At 37.5% G+C, this 23,931-nt stretch overlaps 1 protein-coding gene across 1 annotated transcript in view; it reads left to right on the forward strand.

Moving 5' to 3' along the window:
• DNAH14 (dynein axonemal heavy chain 14) overlaps positions 1 to 23,931 on the forward strand; it is a 746,387-nt gene that overhangs the window by 263,978 nt on the left and 458,478 nt on the right. The window contains 1 exon segment of the mRNA XM_053712788.1: positions 21,477 to 21,648. Coding sequence (XP_053568763.1) covers positions 21,477 to 21,648 — 172 coding nt within the window.

Consider the following 23,931-nt stretch of genomic DNA (forward strand, 5'->3'; position numbering starts at 1 on the left):
GGAAATCTGATGGTTTGTTCATGGGGTAGACAAGGCAACCAGTGGATACCCATGGCAAGCAAACACTCGAGTCACAGGGAGTCTTGGAAGCAAACAGAAACAGTACAGGATGAGTACACACCGCAATACAATCACAATTATGTCCCAATAAAACGTCACTTTCATCCTATGTCATTTAAAATCAAACAAAACATTGTTGATATATAATACAAACTAAATACATTGGCATTTCTCAGAGAATAATTTACAACTTCTCTATATACTTTTAAATGATACTTCATGAACACTAAGCAAGTGAAAACCTGCCAGACTTCATCAAAGGCCTGAAGGGTTATGCCAAAACTTATGCTAAGGCCTGCCCTGTAGCAAAAATGGAAAAAAAAGAAAACAGTCAATAAAAATAAATGAATTTCTTTACAATGTCACTTTGAACTTCTAAAAATAAAAGAACCTCATGTTGCTTTATTCTGGATGGCTGCTATCTATAATGTTTATAATTCTCCAACCATGATCCTAATATTCAACAATCTCATCTGATATAAACACGACTAGTTTACTAATTATTTTATGCAACCTAAATTCTCTCACACTCCTGTATGAGGAAAGCATACAAACAGAACATCATTTAAAACTACAAGCTCTTTTAAAGGTAAACACATCTTTATGGTAAGAATTACTCTCTTTGACAAACATCAGGAATGACCAAATTTACTTTGCAGATACCATACTAATTAACAAAAGGGAAAAATACATTTGCTTTCATAAACTATAATTATGCTATTCCCTGAACAAACATTTCTCTGTATATTTACTATAAACTCCTAGCTTAGACGTGTCCTCCTTATGTTCTAAAGGGTGAAGGGTCTAAAATATTATGCTATGTTGCAGCATTTTCCTTAAACCTATTTTCTATACTCAGTGGGCCATTCAATAGAGTACAATACTGCGAAGTTCACAGTTACATTTATCTAAAAAGTTACTATGTTAAGCACATAAACTACAATGTGCACTAATACCAATGAAGCATATGATTTCTTAGACCAAATATGATCAATAAAAATAAAACAAATACACGAGAATACAAAACAAGCAATATAAGGAATGGAGTTAAAACAATACTCCCCTAATTGACTTGTTTGACCCTGTAACAGCATAACAGGTCCTCCATATCGAGCGGTAAGGCACAGTCCAGAGAAGGATAGTCTTTATGTCCTGACGACACACATCAGAGGAAACAGTCATGGATTACCCAGAGTCCAGTTCTGGGGCTGGTACCAGCATGCAAAGCAAAGAATGGATCCAAAGATAGTTCAGCACCTTTTACTGGTGGTTAAAACAAGCTTGACAAAAGGTCTTTCATCTTCATCTTGTCTTTCTTTAAAGGTTTACTTGCTTTCAATCTTTAATCTTTTGAAGAGTGCACTTATGGAATTTTGCCTGTACAGATTTTACCTATAAATATGGAAACTCAAAAATAATTCAGTTAGTGTGTTTCAATCTCTGAAGACAGCATACTCTCATCCTGCAAATACAAATATAGTGTTAAGAACCACATAGAAAAATAAAACATTTTAGGCATCTGAAATTAACACAGAAAGACAATAAAAAGATCTAATCCACCAGGGAGGGAAAAAAAAGGAGTGGGGTGTGGGTGTACAGGCTACGACCGGGGTGGCCATCAAGGTAGATGCTTTTCCGTGGCCAGTTTCCCAATGAAGGAAAGTTCTAGACAATCCTAGGGACGTAGTGCATCCTGTATAGGGGTAAGACAAGGAAATTTAGGGCACAGCTGGTGGGTAGACAATGACATTGTACAAGGAGATTCAAAACGTTTTAGGTTCACCTCCTAAAAATAATCACCTCCATTACATAAAGATATTCATCAATACTCATCAATACTTCCCCCATGTTTGCGTGAAACATCTCATGTGACACGCAAACACAAGATAACAAGAAACTAAACGACAAATCATGCACTCCACTCATGCAGAGACAATTCTCAATAGCAAGCAAAATGAAATACACTTCACAATTCAATATGCCGTCCATACAGCACGCTTCCACACATAGTCACAAAAGAGAAAAACATAACAAACAAACAGTGAAAACCAATCATTCTTGTCTTTCACAAAAGAAAACATTAGCTGCTGACACAAATTTCAAACAACCACAATTAACTTAAAATGCAACACATATTCTGACAGTCACTGAAATGCAACACTCTCAGAACACTACAAACAATTAAAAACATCCACTATGTACAAAGAAAACAATCACAGCAGATGCCCAAGAAACTTCAGTTGCAGATTGCACAAATAAAAATGCGCTTATTTGGGAACGATCAGATAACCACGGTAGCCACTGTCATTGCAATAATAGTGGTAGACTAGTTAATAACCGAATAACTATATATATTTTAAAGTGTCACTGAAATCACTTCATTAAATAATATCTCATTTATTTATTGAACGCAGTGGGTTTTTTTTTAAATAACCAAGAGTTCTGAACTATCTGTGAGATACAGTTTTACAGCCACAGAAATAAAATTATCATTTTTAAGCTATATTCTGTGACAGAATATAATATAAATACTTGTTTCTTTGTAGTGAGCAATTTATAGTTATCATTTTTTATAACATAAAACACCAGTACTGCCGCTTTAAATGTAAAGTGCAAATCGTTCTCTCTGCAACAAAGCCAAACAGAGAAACTTTTTTTTTTTTTTTTTTTAAAGAAAAGCAAAACATGCACAGTGTTATCAGTCTTTTTCAAGGATAGTAAGGCAAGCTCAAAGTTTCATTTTTACTTAAAGGAGAAACACTGTTTACTGCTTAAAAATATAAAATTCGCACTAAAACTTGATAAATGCTAATTAGTTTAACCACAACAAAATGATTGGATTTAACGTTGTATATAATTTGATATTCACCATTCTGCAGCTCTCCTGCCAAATATAACAACCGCATATAACACAAAAAAATAAGCTTTCTACAAAACAATACTAATACAATTTCCCCTTTAAATTATTCCCAATGATCCTTATAATAAAAAATGTATACTGACGTTCATTAAATAGCCTAAACAAGCATAAGCAGCATAAGAACGCACTCACAGCGGGATGCAGGCTAGTTAAAGGGACATTTTACCCAAACACAAAAATAATCTTTAATTGAAACTGCTAACACAGTGAAATATACTAGTGTTAGGTTCACAGTAAACCTCATTGTCTTTTATGTAAATATTCCCTTAAATTCTCAGATGTTATATCAGTTTGACTGTATCCCTTTAAATATTTTCACTCCTCTGTTTTTTGGTTTTTTTTTGTCCGCTAGTATCATGGATCCCTACACTAAAAGTGTAGACAACTTATCACTTCAGTTTGCATTACAGAGATAATTAAGTTATACTGCAAAAAGAAACATCTGCTATCTAAACGGCAGATTTAAAATAAATATATACAAAGAAAGGTCTCTTAAAATATATTTAGCAAACTATTAATACAGTGTTATTGCAATGGTCCTTCAAATAAGAAAATGACAATTTTCTATTGCTCCGTCTACGCACTGAGCTCTGATTTTACAGACAAATATAAGATAATGAGATATTCTTATTATCTAAAATTCAACCCATTGCAATCAACTGTGTTTTGAAAGCATAAAACCAGCTACTTCATATATATACAAATAAACTTGCAAATGCAATTTCTCCTACATTTTATACTATGCAGCTTGTATAACGTCATTGAAAATACACAAATATAAAACAATTGTACAGTGGACTGTCCCTTTAAGGACTAACCATTCATCACGTAAATTACATATATATATCCCAACCATAATTTAGGCTGCTTGTATAATTTACCACACAAATTTCACCTCTGTACTGTAGCATGACCTGCAGATTAATTTACTTGCAACAAAAACGGACGCACTTTTAGAAAAACGTTCAATTACAGCCTATAAATATATTTCATCAACTTCGTGCACAGACTTTACAAATACAACATACGTTAACCCATTAATCATACCAGAAACAGTTTCATATTTACCAGAGTGTGACAAAAAATCACACACACCATCGCACTTTCAAAGCCACTTTCAAAGCCGTTACTTCACTTGCAGAAACAATATCATATATTTACATGCCGAAAAACAATTATCACTTAAAACTAAAACTGCATATGAATACCACATACTTAAAACATGCTGGTGACTTTAAAATACAGGTATATAAAATAACATTACCGAATATCTTCTAAAAATGTCTGATTTTCCTGCAGAGAAACAGAAAGAAACAGTTTTACATTTGTACAGCGATACAGACAAGCTCATTTCATCTCGCATACCAGAGATTCACTCCCTTTTTTCCTTTCTCAGAAAAGCATCTATTTCATAGCGTACGACATACATATAAAATTTACCAGATTAACTTGTCACCAAGTTCAAAATGTATTTTTTTTTCCGAAACCCCGCAAAATGGCCATTTTTTGCACGGCTTGGGACAATCATTTTCAAATAATACATTCTGTTTTTGGTTTAAAGTAAATCTGTTACACGCATACCACAGTGAGAACTGACAGACCATCACACATTATGCATCTCAATATACAAAATTTCATTTTTGTTACTGCAAGCAAACAAAAAAAAGTCTTACAAACGGAGCTGCTGTAACAGGTTTCTTTTCTCTTTTTTTTTTTTTTTCTTCTGATCTATGTGCGCTCAGTGGTGGCCCCCCTTCTTTGCCTGCTACATTTTTTAACACAGAGATTTCTCTATTTATCACACAGCAGTACTCACTGACAGTGTTTTAAAAATATTTCTGTCTTTTGCAGAAACTATTAACTCTTCTTTTCTTTTACCTTATACATGTAATTTTCTCTGTGCATTCTTATCTATAAGCAGATCCCATTTCTCAACACAATAATAGCCACAATAATAACATGCACAGCCACTTAATATTTTCTACGCACAGCATCATTTTATATAGCAGCAAAAGCAAGCATCAGATATCAACATGAGCTTCAGGTGGGTAACAAAACTCTATTATGGGAATGAATATGGGAAACTTTAACATACGTGAGACTCACTCACTGCCACCTTTGCCCGGAGGAGCTTATCTTAAAAGCTCTCCGTCAACTGGCATTTATATATTTCTTGCGCGCTTATCACAGACAGGACTCACAATACCTGTCGTATCCCAGCACAGGACTCTACACCTGTCTGGAGGGGTATCACAACTGCCGGCAGGACTATAACCTCCGCAAACCTGTGCTTCAACCACAGGAACCCCTTTAACCCTTTATCATATATTATCAACACCTATTACCAGACTAAATTTAGGTTCAAATTCACAGAAGGAAAGCATGGTAAAAGCACTCATACTTACTCACTGCGAATCCCACAAACTGACATCAAAATTGTTAGGTGTCCCCCCAGGGGGGTAAGTGTCAGGTCAGGCCGAAGCCACGGGGCCAGTGTACCACCTGAGGCATATGTAGATTATCTGATAAGGGCCCCTTAGAATGACTCAGACCACGCAGCATTATGATCGAAAGCCAATTCTGTTTATTGCACAGTGCAAGCCTTTCTTATAACAGCATACAGGGTTAAGGGGATGACACGTTAGGACCGCGTCATCTTACACAGTTATACAGACCAAAATACAAGGAAAAGCTGGAACATGAGTTTCTCATAACAATAATTACATAGTCATAATAGGCTCACATCTGCGGAGACAGCAAGGTTTCTGAACCATCTTATTCTGGGCGTAGGGCCAAGGTACATTGACAAGGCCGAACAGCTAAGGAAGCTATCATAACATGCACATAGTTCTCACTACATAATAACCCAGTATAATAAAAGTCTAATCATTACAAAATGGCTGCGGGGAACAAGATGGCTGTCGTCAGGTTCATATTACCCCTAACAATACGTATACATATATATTAATGTATTTATGTGTTAGTCATATATACACATATACTGTAAACACAAAAACATATGTATACACACACACACACACATATATATATATATATATATATATATATATATATATATATATATATATATGTGTGTGTGCATTAGAGCCCTGTGTCATTAAGTAGATGAATGCATGATAAACACATATTTATGCAATATTCATATTTAATAAAGATTTTAACTACGTATTTACTGTAAATCTTTCACATTTGCTAATGAGAATATGCTATGTTGTTTGCGTGATCTCGGGGGGTTGTTTCCCCTTTTTTTCATCATTGATTTCTATGGCGGTATATATGCACGCACACGTTATACTTGTTAGTATTTTTGCGGAATTCGGGTTAAAGCTAGAGCAAAAAACTATTTTTGAAACTTGTAATACCGCTCCACTTGTAATCTAGCCCAAATTGTACAATGATCTTTTAAGCATTTTTTAAGCAAAAATTGCTTTAGTTTGCATTTGCAGTCCATGGCATAGTCCTTGAAAAGCTTACTGAATATTGTTTACCTGTGCTGTAGTCAGTTAAGATATAAATTAGTTCTGCACTGATCAAGTAATACATATGCAGCATGTTGCAGGATCATGCATTTGAAGTCTAATGGATACACTGTGGCCTCTCTATCGGCGAGATTACGAGTTTTGCGTTAGCCTTAAAAAGCAGCGTTAAGGGGTCCTAACGCTGCTTTTTATCTAACGCTGGTATTACAAGTTTGGCAGGTACAGGTCTACCGCTCACTTTTTTCTTCCGCGACTCGAGGCTACCGCAAATCCCCTTACGTCAATTGCGTATCCTATCTTTTCTATGGGATTTGCCTAACGCCGGTATTACGAGTCTTGGAAGAAGTGAGCGGTAGACCCTCTCCTGGCAAGACTTCTACCGTATTTAAAAGCCAGTAGTTAAGAGTTATATGGGCTAATGCCGGAACATAAAACTCTTAACTAAAGTGCTAAAAAGTACACTAACACCCATACACTACCTAGTAACCCCTAAACCGAGGCCCCCCCACATTGTAAACACTATAATAAATATTTTTAACCCCTAATCTGCCGACCGGACATAGCCGCCACCTACATTATACTTATTAACCCCTAATCTGCTGCCCCTAACATCGCCTGAACCTACATTATAGTTATTAACCCCTAATCTGCCGCCCCCAACGTCGCCGCAACCTAACTACACTTATTAACCCCTAATCTGCCGACCGGACATCGCCGCCACTTTAATAAATGTATTAACCCCTAAACCGCCGCACTCCCGCCTCTCAAACACTAGTTAATTTGTATTAACCTCTAATCTGTCTACCCTAACATCGCCGACACCTACTTACATTTATTAACCCTTAATCTGCCACCCCCAACGTCGCCGCTACTATAATAAAGTTATTAACCCCTAAACCTAAGTCTAACCCTAACCCTAACACCCCCCTAATTTAAATATAATTTAAATACATCTAAATAAAATAACTACAATTAAATAAATTATTCTTTTTTAAAACCAAATACTTACCTGTAAAATAAACCATAAGATAGCTACAATATAACTAATAATTACATTGTAGCTATCTTATGATTTATTTTTATTTTACAGGCAACTTTGTATTTATTTTAACTAGGTAGAATAGTTATTAAATAGTTATTAACTATTTAATAACTACCTAGCTAAAATAAGTACAAAATTACCTGTAAAATAAATCCTAACCTAAGTTACAATTACACCTAACACTACACTATCATTAAATAAATTAACTAAACTACCTACAATTAATTACAATTAAATACAATAAACTAAATTACGAAGAAAAAAAACAAACACTAAATTACAGAAAATAAAAAAAATTACAAGATGTTTAAACTAATTACACCTAATCTAATCCCCCTAATAAAATAACCCCCCCCCAAAATAATAAAATTCCCTACCCTACACTAAATTACAAATAGCCCTTAAAAGGGCCTTTTGCGGGGCATTGCCCCAAAGTAATCAGCTCTTTTACCAGCCCTTAAAAGGGCTTTTTGTGGGGCATTTCCCCAAAGTAATCAGCTCTTTTACCTGTAAAAAAAAGAAATACAATACCCCCCCAACATTACAACCCACCACCCACACACCCCTACTCTAAAACCCACCTGAAAAAAAACCTAACACTACCCCATTGAAGATCACCCTACCTTGAGCCGTCTTCACCCATCCGGACACCACTGGTCATCCGATGGGGCAGAAGAGGACATCCGGACCGGCAGAAGTCTTCATCCTATCCGGGCAGAAGAGGACATCTGGACCGGTAGACATCTTCATCCAAGCGGCATCTTCTATCTTCATCCATCCGACGAGGAACGGCTCCATTTTGAAGACTTCCGGCTCAGAACATCCTTCTAGGCCGACGGACTAACGACAAATGAATATTACTTTAAATGACGTCATCGAAGATGGCGTCCCTCGAATTCCGATTGGTTGATAGGATTCTATCAGCCAATCGGAATTAAGGTAGGAAAAATACGATTGGTTGATTTAATCAGCCAATCGGATTGAAGTTCAATCCGATTGGCTGATTGGATCAGCCAATAGAATTGACCATTGTTTCCTATGGGGAAATTGTGCACGAGCACGTTTTAGCCAGCTTACCGATACCGTAAGCAACGCTGGTATTACAGTGAGAAGTGAAGCTAAATTTGCTCAACTCTCACTTTTCTGAGGCTAACGCAGCCATTCAGAAAACTTGTAATACCAGCGTTGGCTTAATTGAGCGCAGGAAAAAAAATGCTCGTTACCGACAAAACTCGTAATCTGGCAGTTTGAGAGGTGAAATTTTGAAGTTAAATTGCAGAAAAAGCATGGGAAATAAATGATGACAGTAGATTGAAGGTACCCATAATTTAATTTATTATGCTAAATTAAATCTTGATTTACAATGCTTAATCACACAGTGAGATTCTGAAATTCTATCATTCTTGCCCTAAACTGATCACCTTCTACTATAAGGTGCGCACTATCACAAATAGAGGGCAAGTTCTGTTTCCAGGAGCGTATGATCCAGGGTGTTTGCATTTTCTATTTAACAGAAGTTAATTAAAATGTCATGTCACACTATTATTTTAATGCATTATAATGCATAATTAAATAATATGACAGATCTGCTAATTGAATTATTGAATTTAATTATTAACTAAGGGCCAGATTACCAGTGGAGCGCAAAATTGCGCTTTCGCAAGCGCGATATTTGCACTCCACTCATAATACCTGCACACTTTTATAGGCACTAATGGGTGCCTCGTTTTCATGCCGTCAGACGCAGCATGAGAACCTAGCGCAGCGAAGGGGGTAAGTCACACAGCAATGGGCAGCAGATTGAAATATATATGTATATGCTTTTATACATATATATTTATGTGTTTTATATGTGTACAAAATATATATATATAGCATATTCATATATATTTACAGGGAACACACAGTTCCCATACACTTCAATGCAATGTAAAAGCACTTTTCAGTGCCGTTTATTTTTCTAACAACCCACACCCTCCACTTTTAACCCCTAAAAACTTCCTAGTGCAGTAGTTTTTTATGGAAAAAAGTGCTATTTTTTTCCATAAAAAACTCAAATACTCTTTATTTTGGGGCATTTAGGTCACTTTTAGAAAATTAACCAGAGATCACTTGTAATGGCTGGTTATTTATTGTGCGCCCAAAAAACTGACGAATTTGCCCGTTTACAGGCACACGATAAATTTGCGCTCCACTTGTAACCTAAACACTACTAAATAAGTAGCTATGATGTGATTAGACATCAGCAGATGTGAACAGCTAATACTGTTTCACGGAATAGACCAAGACTTTTCCATTTCTCTGATGAGTATAAACTTTCCCTGGTAGATGTTTTTGGATTCAGATGGAAGCATTAGCTGAAACTGCACTAACATTCAAACTTGCAAGCAAAGCAAAATATTAATATGTATGTGAATGAGATCTCAGGGAGCACAGCACCAGTTTTAAAAATAACCTGAAAAATCATGAAAACTTTATGGCTTAACTGAGATTTTGATTTAATTTGTCATTTTGCTTTATGTGTGCTGCAGTTATATTTAGGTCTCTGTATTGTAACACTGTATATCAAATATTTTTTTTATACAGAAATGAGTCAGATTTCTTTTAAGGCATGTACGGAACTGTTTAGGGGAGAGATAAAATGCACTTTGATTGCTGTATCCTTATGTTCTGCACGCTTAGCCTGTCCACCTGATCAGAAACTGTGCTATAGTAGCTTCTTAAAAATATGCATAGTATAAATGAGCTATTAAGCACAGAATTGCAAATGATTTACGTACAATATATTACAAGTGGAGCGCTAATTTATCACGTGCCTGTAAACGAGGTGGAGAACAAGGCAGGGAAGCAGCAGTCTGATGACAGCTGCTTGATAAATTCTACTGCAGTTTCAGTACCCCCTAACATTACAACTCCCCATCCACCCAACCCCCCAAAAAAAAAAAAAAAACTAATCTACCCATTGACCCTAAAAGGGCATCTTTATGGGCATTGCCCTTAAAAGGGCACTCAGCTCTTTTTCAGCCCATAAAAAGAAAAAAAAGCCCTAATCTAAAAATAAAAAACCCACCCCAAAAAGAAAAAAAACCCTAACACTATAACCCCAAAATTGATGAAGTCCGGCGATCCATCTTCTTCCTGGCGGCGAAAAGTCTTCATACAGGCGGCTCCATCTTCTATCTTCTTAGCGGAGGCGTGGTGTGGCGGTCATCAGCGACTTGGAGGTTCTCTTCATGTGATCGTCCGCCACACACTGAAGATTCAAAGCACCTCTTTTATATTGGGGTACATTGATTTCCTATTGGCTGAAAATTTCAAATCAGCCAGGAAAACTGCTTACATCTTATTGGCTGATTTTTGGGGTAGGTTTTATTTTAGATTAGGGCTTTTTTATTTTTATGGGCTTAAAAAAAGAGCTGAATGCCCTTTTAAAGACAATGCCCATAGAAATGCAATTTTAGGGGCAATGGGTAGATTAGGTATTTTTTTTAGTTAGGTTTTTTATTTTGGGGGGTTGTAATGTAAGGGGGTACTGTGTATTTTTTTTAGCGCAAAAGAGCTGTTAAACTTAGAGCAATGGCCTACAAAAGGCCCTTTTAAGGGCTATTGGTAATTTATTTATAGAGTAGGATTTTCTTTCCTAAGATACGGTGAGTCTACGGCTTCATCAATTACTGTTGGGAATATCACTCCTGGCCAGCAGGAGGAGGCAAAGAGCACCACAGTCAAACTTTTAAGTATCACTTCCCTTCCCACAACCCCCAGTCATTCTCTTTGCCTTCAGTGCAAGGAGGAGGTGAAGATGTTTGGTGTCTGAAGAAGATTGGATTTATTCACTTTAATCAAGATTTTATTATTTTGAAAGCCAGAGTAGGTTTACTCTGATCTTTCCTTTCAAATTTGGGTCTAGCCTTACTCCATGTTAGTCTTTTCAGTAAGGGCAGTGGTGGCTTTAAAGCAGTTAGGGACTTATAAGGTGGGCCTTGCTATGTTTTCCTAACATATTTGCTGTCCATGGTATAGAAAGCCAGAGTAGGTTTTCTCTACAGGTTTCTGTGAGGAGTGGCTTCCGCTCATACCAGGTAGGCTGCCGGACGGCTTGATGCAGGTAAGTGCCTTTTTGTCTTCTAAGTATGGGAGGCTGTGCACTTTTAAGAGCCCTGTAGATTTTCTTAGGACACAGTATATCCTAGCTAGGATATTAATGATGGCAGTGTGCAGGCACTTATTGTGAGATGGGAGAGAAACTGTTTCCCCTTTAGTGGTGAAAGGGGTTAACAGTTACATGAGGCTATAATTGTAAATATGCATATGTGTGATCGCTTTATATTTTTTGCGATCTTGTGACTGGATTACTGATTTGCTTATGTGAACTCTGCTCCGTTTTTTTCGGAGAGGCGCATTTGCTATCTTTTACATGTAAGTTAGCTTTAGAATATTTTTCATTAGTCTCTACTGTATTCCTATAGTTGAACTTGAGACTACTAATTTAACAGAGTTCTTCTCAGGTGGTACAAGATGTTGTGGCTCCTAAACATGACTTTAGTCAAGGACATCACTGCTAAAGTAAATTCTCAGAGAAATAAGAGCATTTAAAATTTTTAGCGCCCCGTTTTTAATTTCAGCTGCGCAAGTATGGCTTCGCCTTTTAGTCTCTGCCTCCTTCTTGTAGGATCGGAGCAGTACCATTTCTGTCATTTTTCTGTGCGCTCACGTGACCCGGGCTCCTTCTCCGAATGAGAACAGAGTGACGGGCAGGTATACAGGTTCGACCTATTTGGAGACTATGTTTCCAGAGCCCATGCTCTCATTCCAGTGGATCGATAGCGATCTTTTAGGTGCTGGGGAGGAAGAGCTTAAGCAAATGGCTAAGTCTCCCTGTTTATCTTAGAAGATATCTTGAATTATGTAGATACGTCTTTTATGTTTTTCCTTTTAATAAATGCCCCAATATTGTCCTTTTATAATGAGAGGGACTTGGGTTTTTTGTTAATGTCCGTTTTCAGGAGACCTCCTTGTACATCTTATTTTTAAGAATTTCCTTCACCTTAAAGAATGATTATTTTACTACAGGAGTGTATTTTAGAACAGAGTTCTATTCTTATGTATATAAGTATTTCCTGTTTCATTGCAAGTCTATATACCCTTAAAGTGACAGTGTTCATTTTTAAGTGTTTTAAAATTTTCAACATTTTTGCAAAAATATTTTGCTAGCCTCATGTCTCTCAGGACGATGCTGTTTAGGCAATTCTACGACGTTCTCTTCAGAAGCCCCAAGCTCTTTTCTGGTGTAACATACAGGGCCTTGCGGTTCCTCTCAATTTCCTAGAGGAGTTATTTGCTTACAGAATCGTACTCAGGTATCCTCTAGGTAACCCATGGTATTATCTGCTTTTTCTATACTTAAGGGAAATCGCAAGAGGAATATTAGAGATCAGATAATAGGTTTCTGCTCCACATTCTGCTACTCAGGCTGCGCTCTTTCTTAAGTTTGGTCTGCTGCTGAAGTGATAACCTTCAGATTTATGCCTGAATACCTCATGTATGGTTTAGGAGGTTTTGGCTACTTTGGAGTGACTCCGATAAGTTTGTCGTTTTCAACCCTACAGAATATAGAACATTTTATGAGTACTTGGATTCCTCTGTGGAAGTTTTTCCTGTTCCAGACTGTGCTAGGAGATTTTTCACAAGAATGGAAAAAGTCAGGGTTTCTTTTTTCTCTGTCTCCTGTCTTTAAAAAGACGTTGCCTGTCGCTGTCTCCATTAAATATCAGGGCGCACGGTGCCTAATGTAGTAGGGCATTTCTACTCTGGCTAAGAGAACTACGATTCCTAGAGAGGATAGCTGTTCTTTTCAGGATCAATGGACTAAGCTGGTGACTTACATGGGAGTTTGTATTGCCACTGTGTCAAGTGCGGCATCTTATTGGTGCAATGCCTTGTCTGTTTCCATTTTGGTAGAGACTCCTTTGGAGGAGATCCAGTTCAGAATTAAGGCTCCTAAGCTAGCCAATTCTTTATTTCTAATGCTATCATGCAAGTTTTTCAGCCGGGAACCAGGATATCTGGCTTCGTTGTGTTAGCCGCGGGGCGTTGTGGACAGTGGATTTTTCCTCTGAGTCCACGTTCTGGTGCTTTTGTACAAGGGTAAGACCTTGTTTGGTCCTGATCTGACAGGAATAGTTCTGATATACGGGTGGAAAAGGGTCTTTTCTACCACAGGGCAAGAGGCATAGACCTAAATCCCCAATCCAGGTTTAGTCCAAGTGGGGGGTTAAATCTCTCTGTTTGTCTTCAAACATGGATACAAGATGTCCCAGATAGGCTGTGGACTTAGTACCTCAGGGTTACTACATAGTAGTCATTCCTTTCCTCCCTGAGGCAGGTTCCACCTCTCATTTTTATCTGCAGGTCAGATTACTATGAGGCATTTTCTTAATGCATTTGGGATTCCTCTTCCCTGTGAATATTTCCAGTTCCTGTAAGGGAACAGGGTCTGAATTTTTTTCATTCCTGTTTGTGGTTCCCGAAAAAGAGGGAATTTTTCGTCTTATAGGAGACCTAAAGTGTCTCAACAAGTTGTCTCAGGGTACCGTTCCTCAAGGAGGGTCAGTTCATGGTGACCTTAGACCTGGGGGACGTGTATTTTCAAGTTCCTGAGTTTTTTCTTTTGGTCAAACTCTTTCAGTTTGTGGCTCTTCCCTTTGGCATTGCCATGGCTCTCAGAGGGGGCTAAATTGAGACATCTTTTCAACAAGCAAACTCTCTTTCAGAGATCTTGTTGTCTTTCTTCATTCCCTCGGATGGAAGTGAATCTGAAAATGAGTTCCCTTGTTCCAGCTACAGTTGTAGTTTCTTAGGGACCATATTAGTTTTCTTATCTCTGAAAATATTTTTGACAGAGGTCAGAAAATCGAGGATTCTTCCTCTTGCCTCTTTCTGCACTCTACTGTTTGGCCCTTCAGTGGATCAATGTATGGAGGTAATTGGTCTGATGGTTGCTTCATTGGACATCATCCCTTGCTCATTTTCATCTGAGAATCTGCTGTTATGCATGTTCAGATAGGGGACCAGTGATCTTGTGGCTCTGTCTCGGAGGATACATCTAGATCTGGTGACATGAGATTCTTCTCTGTGGATCAGAAAGGGAATTAGTGGTAGAGCGCTCGCTTAACTTGCGAGAGGTAGTGGGATCATTGTCCGTATTTTCCAGAATCTTCTTGGTTTTCTCAGGAGCATCTATCTCAGGGCACATGCTTCCGGAGACCTTCCTGAGGAATAGTGACCATGGTCGCTAGCCTGTTGGGTTGGTGACTATGGACCTGGGAGGAGTCTGCTCTCCCCATAACCATTTTGGAGTTGAGAGCAATCTTCAATGCTCTAATGGCTTGGCCTCAGTTGTCTTAACTTGTTTTTCAGATTCTAGTAGAACAATTTCATCTCAGTGGTTGCATTAACCACCCGGGAGGGGTGGTTAATGCATTTGCTATGATTGGCGTGGATTGTTCGGTGGGCAGACGCTTGTAGTCCTTGTTTATCCACTATTCATATTTCAGGAGTGAATACCGGGAGCAGACTTCTTGAGCAGTCAGATTTTTCATCCCAGGGAGTGGGCGCTTCTCCTGAAGGTGTTCTCCAGGTTATCCACCAAATGGGGGGTGCTGGAGTTGGAAATGGCAGTACGCCAAGCTTTCAAGTTATGTTAAAGGTCAAGAAATCAGCAGGCTGCTCTGTTAAATACCCTGGCAGTACCTGGGGATTTCCTTCTGAGATCCCTGTTCCTCAGTTTGTTCTCCTCCCACGGGTCAATGCTTGTATCATATGGGAGTGAGCATCAATATTTTAATAGTTCCTTGGTGGTTGTTTTTGAGGTAGGACCTTCTAATTCAGGGTCCATTGGATAACTTTTGTTTTGTTTTTTGAAACTTTCTGCTTGGAGTTTCAATGCTTAGTTTTGTCTAAGCATGTTTTTTTTCAGTCTTTGAGACCATGATTCAGGCTCACAAGCCTGTTACTGGTGTCTTTTCCCATAAGGTATGGCGTAAATTCCCTGATTGGTGTGAATCCCAGGACTACTCTTGGAAATAGGGTCAGATTCCTATGGGTTTTGTTCTTTCTCCGGGAAGGACTGGAGGATGGTTGGTCAGTCAGTTCTCTGAAGTTTTTTCTACACAAGTGTGATCTTTTTGTCAGACCCTGGTTAGTATCAGGCCTGTGTTTTAGTCTGTTGCTCCTCTTGGAGTTTTAACCTTGTTTTAAGGTTTTGCAGCAGGCTCAGTTTGAGCCATAGCATTTAATAGATTTTAAGATATTTTATCTTGGATTTTTTTATTTTCTTGCTATATCTTCTGCTCGGAAAGTTTAGGTACTCTCGGCTTTGCAGTGTGATTTGCTTTATCTTATTTCAGATAAGGCGTTTTTTTATCCTAAGTGGAAATATTGTTAGGGAATTTGTTGTTCCCTCTCTGCATCCTCTTTCTTATCTCTTGAGGAACGTGTGTGCACAATTTGGATGTTGTGCATGCTTAATATTTTTTTCCTCTGTTTTTGTTTGTTTTCTCTGTACCAAAAAACTACTGCTACTTCTCTTTTCTCTGGTTGAGAAGTTTAATCGTTTGCTTTTCAGACTGCGGGACTGCAGTCTCCTGAGAGAGTTATGCCTCATTACTCACCGTATCTTAGGAAAGAAAAGAAAATGTATGCTTACCCGATAAATGTATTTCTTTCCAGGTACGGTGAGTCCACGGCCCAGCCCTTTATTTCAAGACAGTTGTTTGTGACTAAACCTCAGGCACCTCTACACCTTGTGTTCTCCATTTCCTTCTATCGAATGACTGGGGGTTGTGGGAAGGGAAATGATACTTAACAGTTTGACTGTGGATCTCTTTGCCTCCTCCTGCTGGCCAGTGTGATTAAGCTGTGGACTCATCGTATCCGGAAAGAAAGAAATTTATCAGGTAAGCATAAATTTTTTATTTTTTTTATTTTGGGGTGTTTTTTTAAGGAAGTATTAGGAGTAACGTTTTTTATTTTGGATGATTGCATTTGTTATTTTCTGTAATGTTAGTTTTTTTTATTTTTTGTAATGTTAGGTTGTTGTTTTTTATGTCATGTAAGTTTTTTTTTTTTTTTTTTTTGGGTAATGTTAGTTTTTTTTTAGCAATTTATCGGCCAGATTACGAGTTTTGCGTTATGAGCGGTGCGGTACTAACTTGCACGTTATTGTCACTGCTTACTTACCTACAGCTCTGATATTACAGGTTTTCCTGAACCCGGCGTTAAAACGCAAGAAGTGAGCGTAGAGCAAAATTGAGCTCCATACCGCACTCCAATACCAGCGCTGCTTAAGTCAGCGGTGAGCTGGTTGTACGTGCTCGTGCACGATTTCCCCATAGACATCAATGGGGTGAGCCGGCTGAAAAAAAGCCTAACACCTGCAAAAAAGCAGCGTAAAGCTCCGTAACGCAGCCCCATTGATTCCGAAACTAAATTTATGTTTACACCTAACACCCTAACATGAACCCCGAGTCTAAACACCCCTAATCTTACACTTATTAACCCCTAATCTGCCGCCCCTGACATCGCCGACACCTACATTATACTTATTAACCCCTAATCTGCCGCCCCCGACGTCGCCGACACCTACATTATATTTATTAACCCCTAATCTCCCTCCCCCAATGTCGCCGCAAACTTACCTACATTTATTAACCCCTAATCTGCCGCCCCCAACCTCGCCGCCACTATACTAAATTTATTAACCCCTAAACCTAAGTCTAACCCTAACCCTAACACCCCCTAACTTAAATATAATTAAAATAAATATAAATAAAACCTACAATTAATAACTAAATAATTCCTATTTAAAACTAAATACTTACCTGTAAAATAAACCCTAAGCTAGCTACAATATACCTAATAGTTTTATTGTATCTAGCTTAGGTTATATTTTTATTTTACAGGCAAGTTAGTATTTATTTTAACTAGGTAGAATAGTTACTAAATAGTTATTTACTAACTATTTACTAACTACCTAGCTAAAATAAATACAAATGTACCTGTAAAATAAAACCTAACCTAAGTTACACTAACACCTAACACTACACTACAATTAAATAAATTACCTAAATTAAATACAATTAAATAAATTAAATACAATTACCTAAATTAAAAAAAAAAACCCCACTAAATTACACACAAAAAAACAAATTACAAGATATTTAAACTAATTACACCTAATATAATAGCCCTATCAAAATAAAAAAAAGCCCCCCCAAAATAAAAAAACCCTAGCCTAAACTAAACTACCAATAGCCCTTAAAAGGGCCTTTTGCGGGGCATTGCCCCAAAGAAATCAGCTCTTTTACCTGAAAAAAACAAACAAACACCCCCCCCCAACAGTAAAACTCACCACCCACACAACCAACCCCCCAAATAAAACCCTAACTAAAAAAACTTTAGCTCCCCATTGCCCTGAAAAAGGGCATTTGGATGAGCATTGCCCTTAAAAGGGCATTTAGCTCTATTGCAGCCCAAAGCCCTAACCTAAAAATAAAACCCACCCAATAAACCCTTAAAAAAACCTAACACTAACCCCCTGAAGATCCACTTACAGTTTTGAAGATCCGACATCCAGCCTCAACAAAGCCGGGAGGAGTTTTCATCGAAGCGGCAAGAAGTCCTCAACAAAGCCTGGAGATGTGTTCCTCCAGATGGGCAGAAGTCTTCATCCAGATGGCATCTTCTATCTTCATCCATCCGGCGCGGAGCAGGTCCATCTTCAAGACATCCATGGCGGAGCATCCTCTTCGAACAAAGTCTTTTTCGCGAATGAAGGTTCCTTTAAATGACGTCATCCAAGATGGCATCCCTTAGATTCCGATTGGCTGATAGAATTCTATCAGCCAATCGGAATTAAGGTTGAAAAAATCCTACTGGCTGCTGCAATCAGCCAATAGGATTGAGCTCGCATTCTATTGGCTATTCCAATCAGCCAATCGGAATCTAAGGGACGCCATCTTTGATGACGTCATTTAAAGGAACCTTCATTCGGGAAGAAGACTTTGTTCGAAGAGGATGCTCCGTGCCGGATGTCTTGAACATGGACCCGCTCCGCGCCGGATAGATGAAGATAGAAGATGCCGTCTGGATGAAGACTTCTGCCCGTCTGGAGGAACACTTCTCCCGGCTTGGATGAAGACTTCTACTGGCTTCGTTGAGGACTTCTTGCCGCTTCAATGAGGACTTCTCCCGGCTTTGTTGAGGATGGATGTCGAATCTTCAAAACTGTAAGTGGATCTTCAGGGGGTTAGTGTTAGGTTTTTTTAAGGGTTTATTGGGTGGGTTTTATTTTCAGGTTAGGGCGTTGGGCTGCAATAGAGCTAAATGCCCTTTTAAGGGCAATGCCCATCCAAATGCCCTTTTCAGGGCTATGGGGAGCTTAGGTTTTTTTAGTTAGGGTTTTATTTGGGGGGTTGGTTGTGTGGGTGGTGGGTTTTACTGTTGGGGGGTTGTCTGTATTTTTTTTTTCAGGTAAAAGAGCTGATTTCTTTGGGGCAATGCCCCGAAAAAGGCCCTTTTAAGGGCTATTGGTAGTTTAGTTTAGGCTAGGTTTTTTTTTTTATTTTGGGGGGGCTTTTTTTATTTTGATAGGGCTATTAGATTAGGTGTAATTAGTTTAAATATCTTGTCATTTGTTTTTTATTTTGTGTAATTTAGTGGTTTTTTTTTGTAATTTAGGTAATTGTATTTAATTTATTTAATTGTATTAATTTAGGCAATTTATTTAATTGTAGTGTAGTGTAAGGTTAGGTGTTAGTGTAACTTAGGTTAGGTTTTATTTTACAGGTAAATTTGTATTTATTTTAGCTAGGTCGTTAGTAAATAGTTAATAACTATTTAGTAACTATTCTACCTAGTTAAAATAAATACAAACTTGCCTGTAAAATAAAAATAAACCGTAAGCTAGCTACAATGTAACTATTAGTTATATTGTAGCTAGCTTAGGGTTTATTTTACAGGTAATTATTTAGTTTTAAATAGGAATTATTTAGGTAATGATAGTAGGTTTTCTTTAGATTTATTTTAATTATATTTAAGTTAGAGGGTGTTAGGGTTAGACTTAGGTTTAGGGGTTAACAAATTTAGTATAGTGGCGGCGACGTTGGGGGCCGCAGATTAGGGGTTAATAAATGTAGGTAGGTGGCGGCGATGTTAGGGGCGGCAGATTAGGGGTTAATAATATTTAACTAGTGTTTGCGATGCGGAAGTATGGCGTTTTAGGGGTTAATATGCTTATTATAGTGGTGGCAATGTCCGAAGCGGCAGATTAGGGGTTAATCATTTTCTTTTAGTGTTTGCGATGCGGGAGGGCCTCGGTTTAGGGGTTAATAGTTAGTTTATGGGTGTTAGTGTACTTTTTAGCACTTTAGTTATGAGTTTTATGCTATGGCTTTGTAGTGTAAAACTCATAACTACTAACTTTAGAATGCGTTACGAATCTTGCGGGATAGGCTGTACCACTCACTTTTTGGCCTAAAAAAAAAACCTGAAAAGACTATACGCAAATTGCATAAGTTGATTTGCGGTAAGGCAAAAAAAGTGTGCCGGACAGCTGTACCTACAAGACTCGTAATAGCAGCGGTAGTAAAAAAGCAGCGTTATGAGCCTTAACGCTGCTTTTTTACTCATAACGCAAGACTCGTAATCTAGCTGTATGTTTTTTATTTTTTGTAATTTTTTATTAATTTTTAATGTAGTTACTATTTTTTTATTTTATGTAAGTATATTTTAATTGGGGTTAATTTAGGAGGTGTTTGGTTAGGGGGTTTAGTTATTAGGTTAATACCATGTGTTGTGGGGGTTGGAGGTTTAGGGGTTAATAGTTTTATTAGATACTTTGCGTTGTTGGGGTTGGCAATTTAGGGGTTAATAGTTTTATTAGATACTTTGCGTTGTGGGTGGTTGGCCTATTAACAGTTAATAGGTTACTTAGGTGTTTGCGTTGTGGGGGGATGGCGGATTAGGGGTTAATATGTTAGGTAGTTTTGCAATGTGGGGGGATCGCGGATTAGGGGTTTATACTTTAATTCGTTATTGCAATGTGGGGGGATTGCGGTTTAGGAGTTGATATTGCGCATGCATTAGGTGTTTGTTAAAGGGACACTAAACCCAAAAAAATTATCTCATGATTCAAGTAAAGAATACAATTTTAAACAACATTCCAATTTACTTGTATTATCTCATTTGCTTCATTCCTTAGATATCATTTGCTGAAGAAATAGCAATTCACATGTGTGAGCCAATCACACAAGGCATCTATGTGCAGCAACCAATCAGCAGCCACTGAGCCTATCTAGATATGCTTTTAAGCAAAGTATATCAAGATAATTAAGAAAATTAGATAATAGAAGTAAATTAGAAAGTTGTTTAAAATTGTACTCTCTTTTTAAATCTTGAAAGAAAAAAATTGGGTTTCATGTCCATTTAAGGCTTCCAGGTAGTAACAATACTTTTATACTCAGCGCAAGGCTTGCTGCGCCTGCCTATGTTTGGCGAGGTGAAAATGGAGTAAAATTTCTCTATTCTGCGCGTAAGTCCTTGCGCTGAATATATGATACCGACTGGCGACGCCTGTTCTATGTTTGTTTATGGGAGAAAAAAATGCGGGCGACGGGTAAAATATACGTGCGTAACTTGTATGCTGCACCATACGTGATCAATCAATTCGACTAAAAATTGGCAACGCTAGGTTTTGGACCCGTCGCCACATATGTAATCTTGTTCTAATTTTTTAGGTATTTTATGTCCCTTCAATTCGGTACGTTGCAAATTAAACTTAATTTACCCGCTGGCATTGTTTTTCATGCAATAATTCTTATTTAGTGCAATCTATATTTTACAGAAACTATTTATTTTACTACAGTATTAAACATAAATCTATGTCTGTTTTTAGAGAGAAGAGTGTATTGCTTTCTCCTGAAGATGAATCACTGATAATATTAAGTGCTTTACAAGAAGCAAACCTGCCTAAGTTTTTGTCTGAAGATGTTCCGCTGTTTGAAAACATTGTGGCAGATCTTTTTCCCGGAATAAGTCATCAAAAACCTGACATCAAGGAACTGGAGGTAACGTCAGATTTATGTTTTGCCACAAAATTCCTTAGATGTTATATTTATGTTTTGAAAACTTGCAGATAGTTTATTATTGGAGCTCTTAGAACCAAGAACATGATTTACAAAACAATTGACATATAGTGTACTTGTGAGTAAGGTTGCTAGGTGTCCGGTATCCTACAGGACAGCCCAGTGTTTTAGCAGCCTGTCCAGTAAACTTTTAACAAAAATACTCAACGCTTTAGTGTCCAGTTTTTTAAAGTTTGTGGGTTTTAGTTCAAAGTTAAACGCCTCCTATGCTTCAATGCATTACAGATATGGATCAGAAAGAAATTAATTAGAGTCAAGGGAGTCAAATCACTTCTATTGTGGTGCAGCAGCTGAAGAGTTAAAGTTATTGATTTGTATGTTACTAACAGCCGTAGGGTAAAAAGTCTGTTCAATATTTTTAAATATTTTATATTTAATATATCAATAACAAGCATTAAAGTTAGCAATTCTTCACATTAGACCTAAATCGCAAACCCTGATGTGTGTTATGCATATTTTACATTCATATGTTCTTCACATAAAAAATAAGGTACTTTTTATTAAATATGTATACAGGTAGCCCTCAGTTTACGCCGGGGTTAGGTTCCAGAAGGAATGGTTGTAAATCGAAACAGTTGTAAATTGAAACACAGTTTATAATGTAAGTCAATGGGAAGTGAGGGAGATAGGTTCCAGGTCCCTCTCAAAATTGTCATAAGTAACACCTAATACATTATTTTTAAAGCTTTGAAATGAAGACTTTAAATGCTAAACAGCATTATAAACCTAATAAAATAATCACACAACACAGAATATATAATTAAACTAAGTTAAATGAACAAAAACATTTGCTAAACAGCATTATAAACCTAATAAAATAATCACACAACACAGACTTCACTTGCATTTTTCTGCAAGCAGTTCTTTCTATGCATTCCAATCTGGACTGATTTATATTTGTTCCTTTGAAATCTGCTTGATAGCTCAGGTCTGGTTAAACTGATTAATTTCAGCTTACTTGGCTTTGCTGTAACACAAGCGGACAGCTCCACCTACAGGCTATTTTAATAAATGCACTGCTTCTCAATGCTTTTCAATAGCAGTCACATGACTGGAAAAAAAGATTGTTATTCTGAAACGGTGTAAATTGAACCATTGTAAAACGAGGGCCACCTGTATCTGATATTATTAATGTAAAATAGATATCTATACCTTCACACACACACACATACAGTATCTCACAAAAGTGAGTACACCCCTCACATTTTTGTAAATATTTTATTATATCTTTTCATATGACAACACTGAAGAAATGACACTTTGCTACAATGTAAGTAGTGAGTGTACAACCTGTATAACAGTGTAAATTTTCTGTCCCCTCAAAATAACATAACACACAGCCATTAATGTCTAAACCGTTGGCAACAAAAGTGAGTACACCCCTAAGTGAAAATGTCCAAATTGGGCCCAAAGTGTCAATATTTTGTGTGGCCACCATTATTTTCCAGCACTGCCTTAACCCTCTTGGGCATGGAGTTCACCAGAGCTTCACAGGTTGCCACTGGAGTCCTCTTCCACTCTTCCATGACAACGTCACAGAGCTGATGGATGTTAGAGACCTTGTGCCCCACAGATGCTCAATAGGCTTTAGGTCTGGAGACATGCTTGGCCAGTCCATCACCTTTACCCTCAGCTTCTTTAGCAAGGCAATGGTCGTCTTGGATTTCTAGTAGGTATATATACTCTGCGCTGTTGGGGTATAAGCTCTTAGATCTAGGGAAGCTTCCTCTATGCTTCCAAAGTAGTAGTTAAAGGGATAAAGAAAAGAAATAAGAGCGCTAAAAAGCAAATACCCAAATTAAGGGAAATAAATATCTATTAGACACCAGTATTATTTTTAAAACAACTTTGTAAATTTATTTAAAATTAATAAAAATATCAAAATGATATACAATAAAAATTGTCTTTGATTTCTCTACTAAATATTTACTTAGATTTGGAAAAATACCAGCAATATTGTCCACCCCTTATTGTAACTCCATAGTTGAAATGGTGGCAATATGTGTTATTTAAGTTGAATATAAATACTTAAATGTGCAGTAGTGCCCAATTCATAGACTTGTATTAACAGTGTGATATATTTACTAAATAGATCTGTAGGGCGAAAATATAAGTATTCCCTTAGAGTGTCCGTTATTTTGTGTTTTATTTTAGGGTAGACAGTGTAGTCCGGTTATAAACCTTTATGTGAAATCAGGTTTGTGT

This window comes from Bombina bombina, chromosome 4 (genome assembly GCF_027579735.1).
Source record: "Bombina bombina isolate aBomBom1 chromosome 4, aBomBom1.pri, whole genome shotgun sequence".
Classification (NCBI taxonomy): Eukaryota; Metazoa; Chordata; class Amphibia; order Anura; family Bombinatoridae; genus Bombina; species Bombina bombina.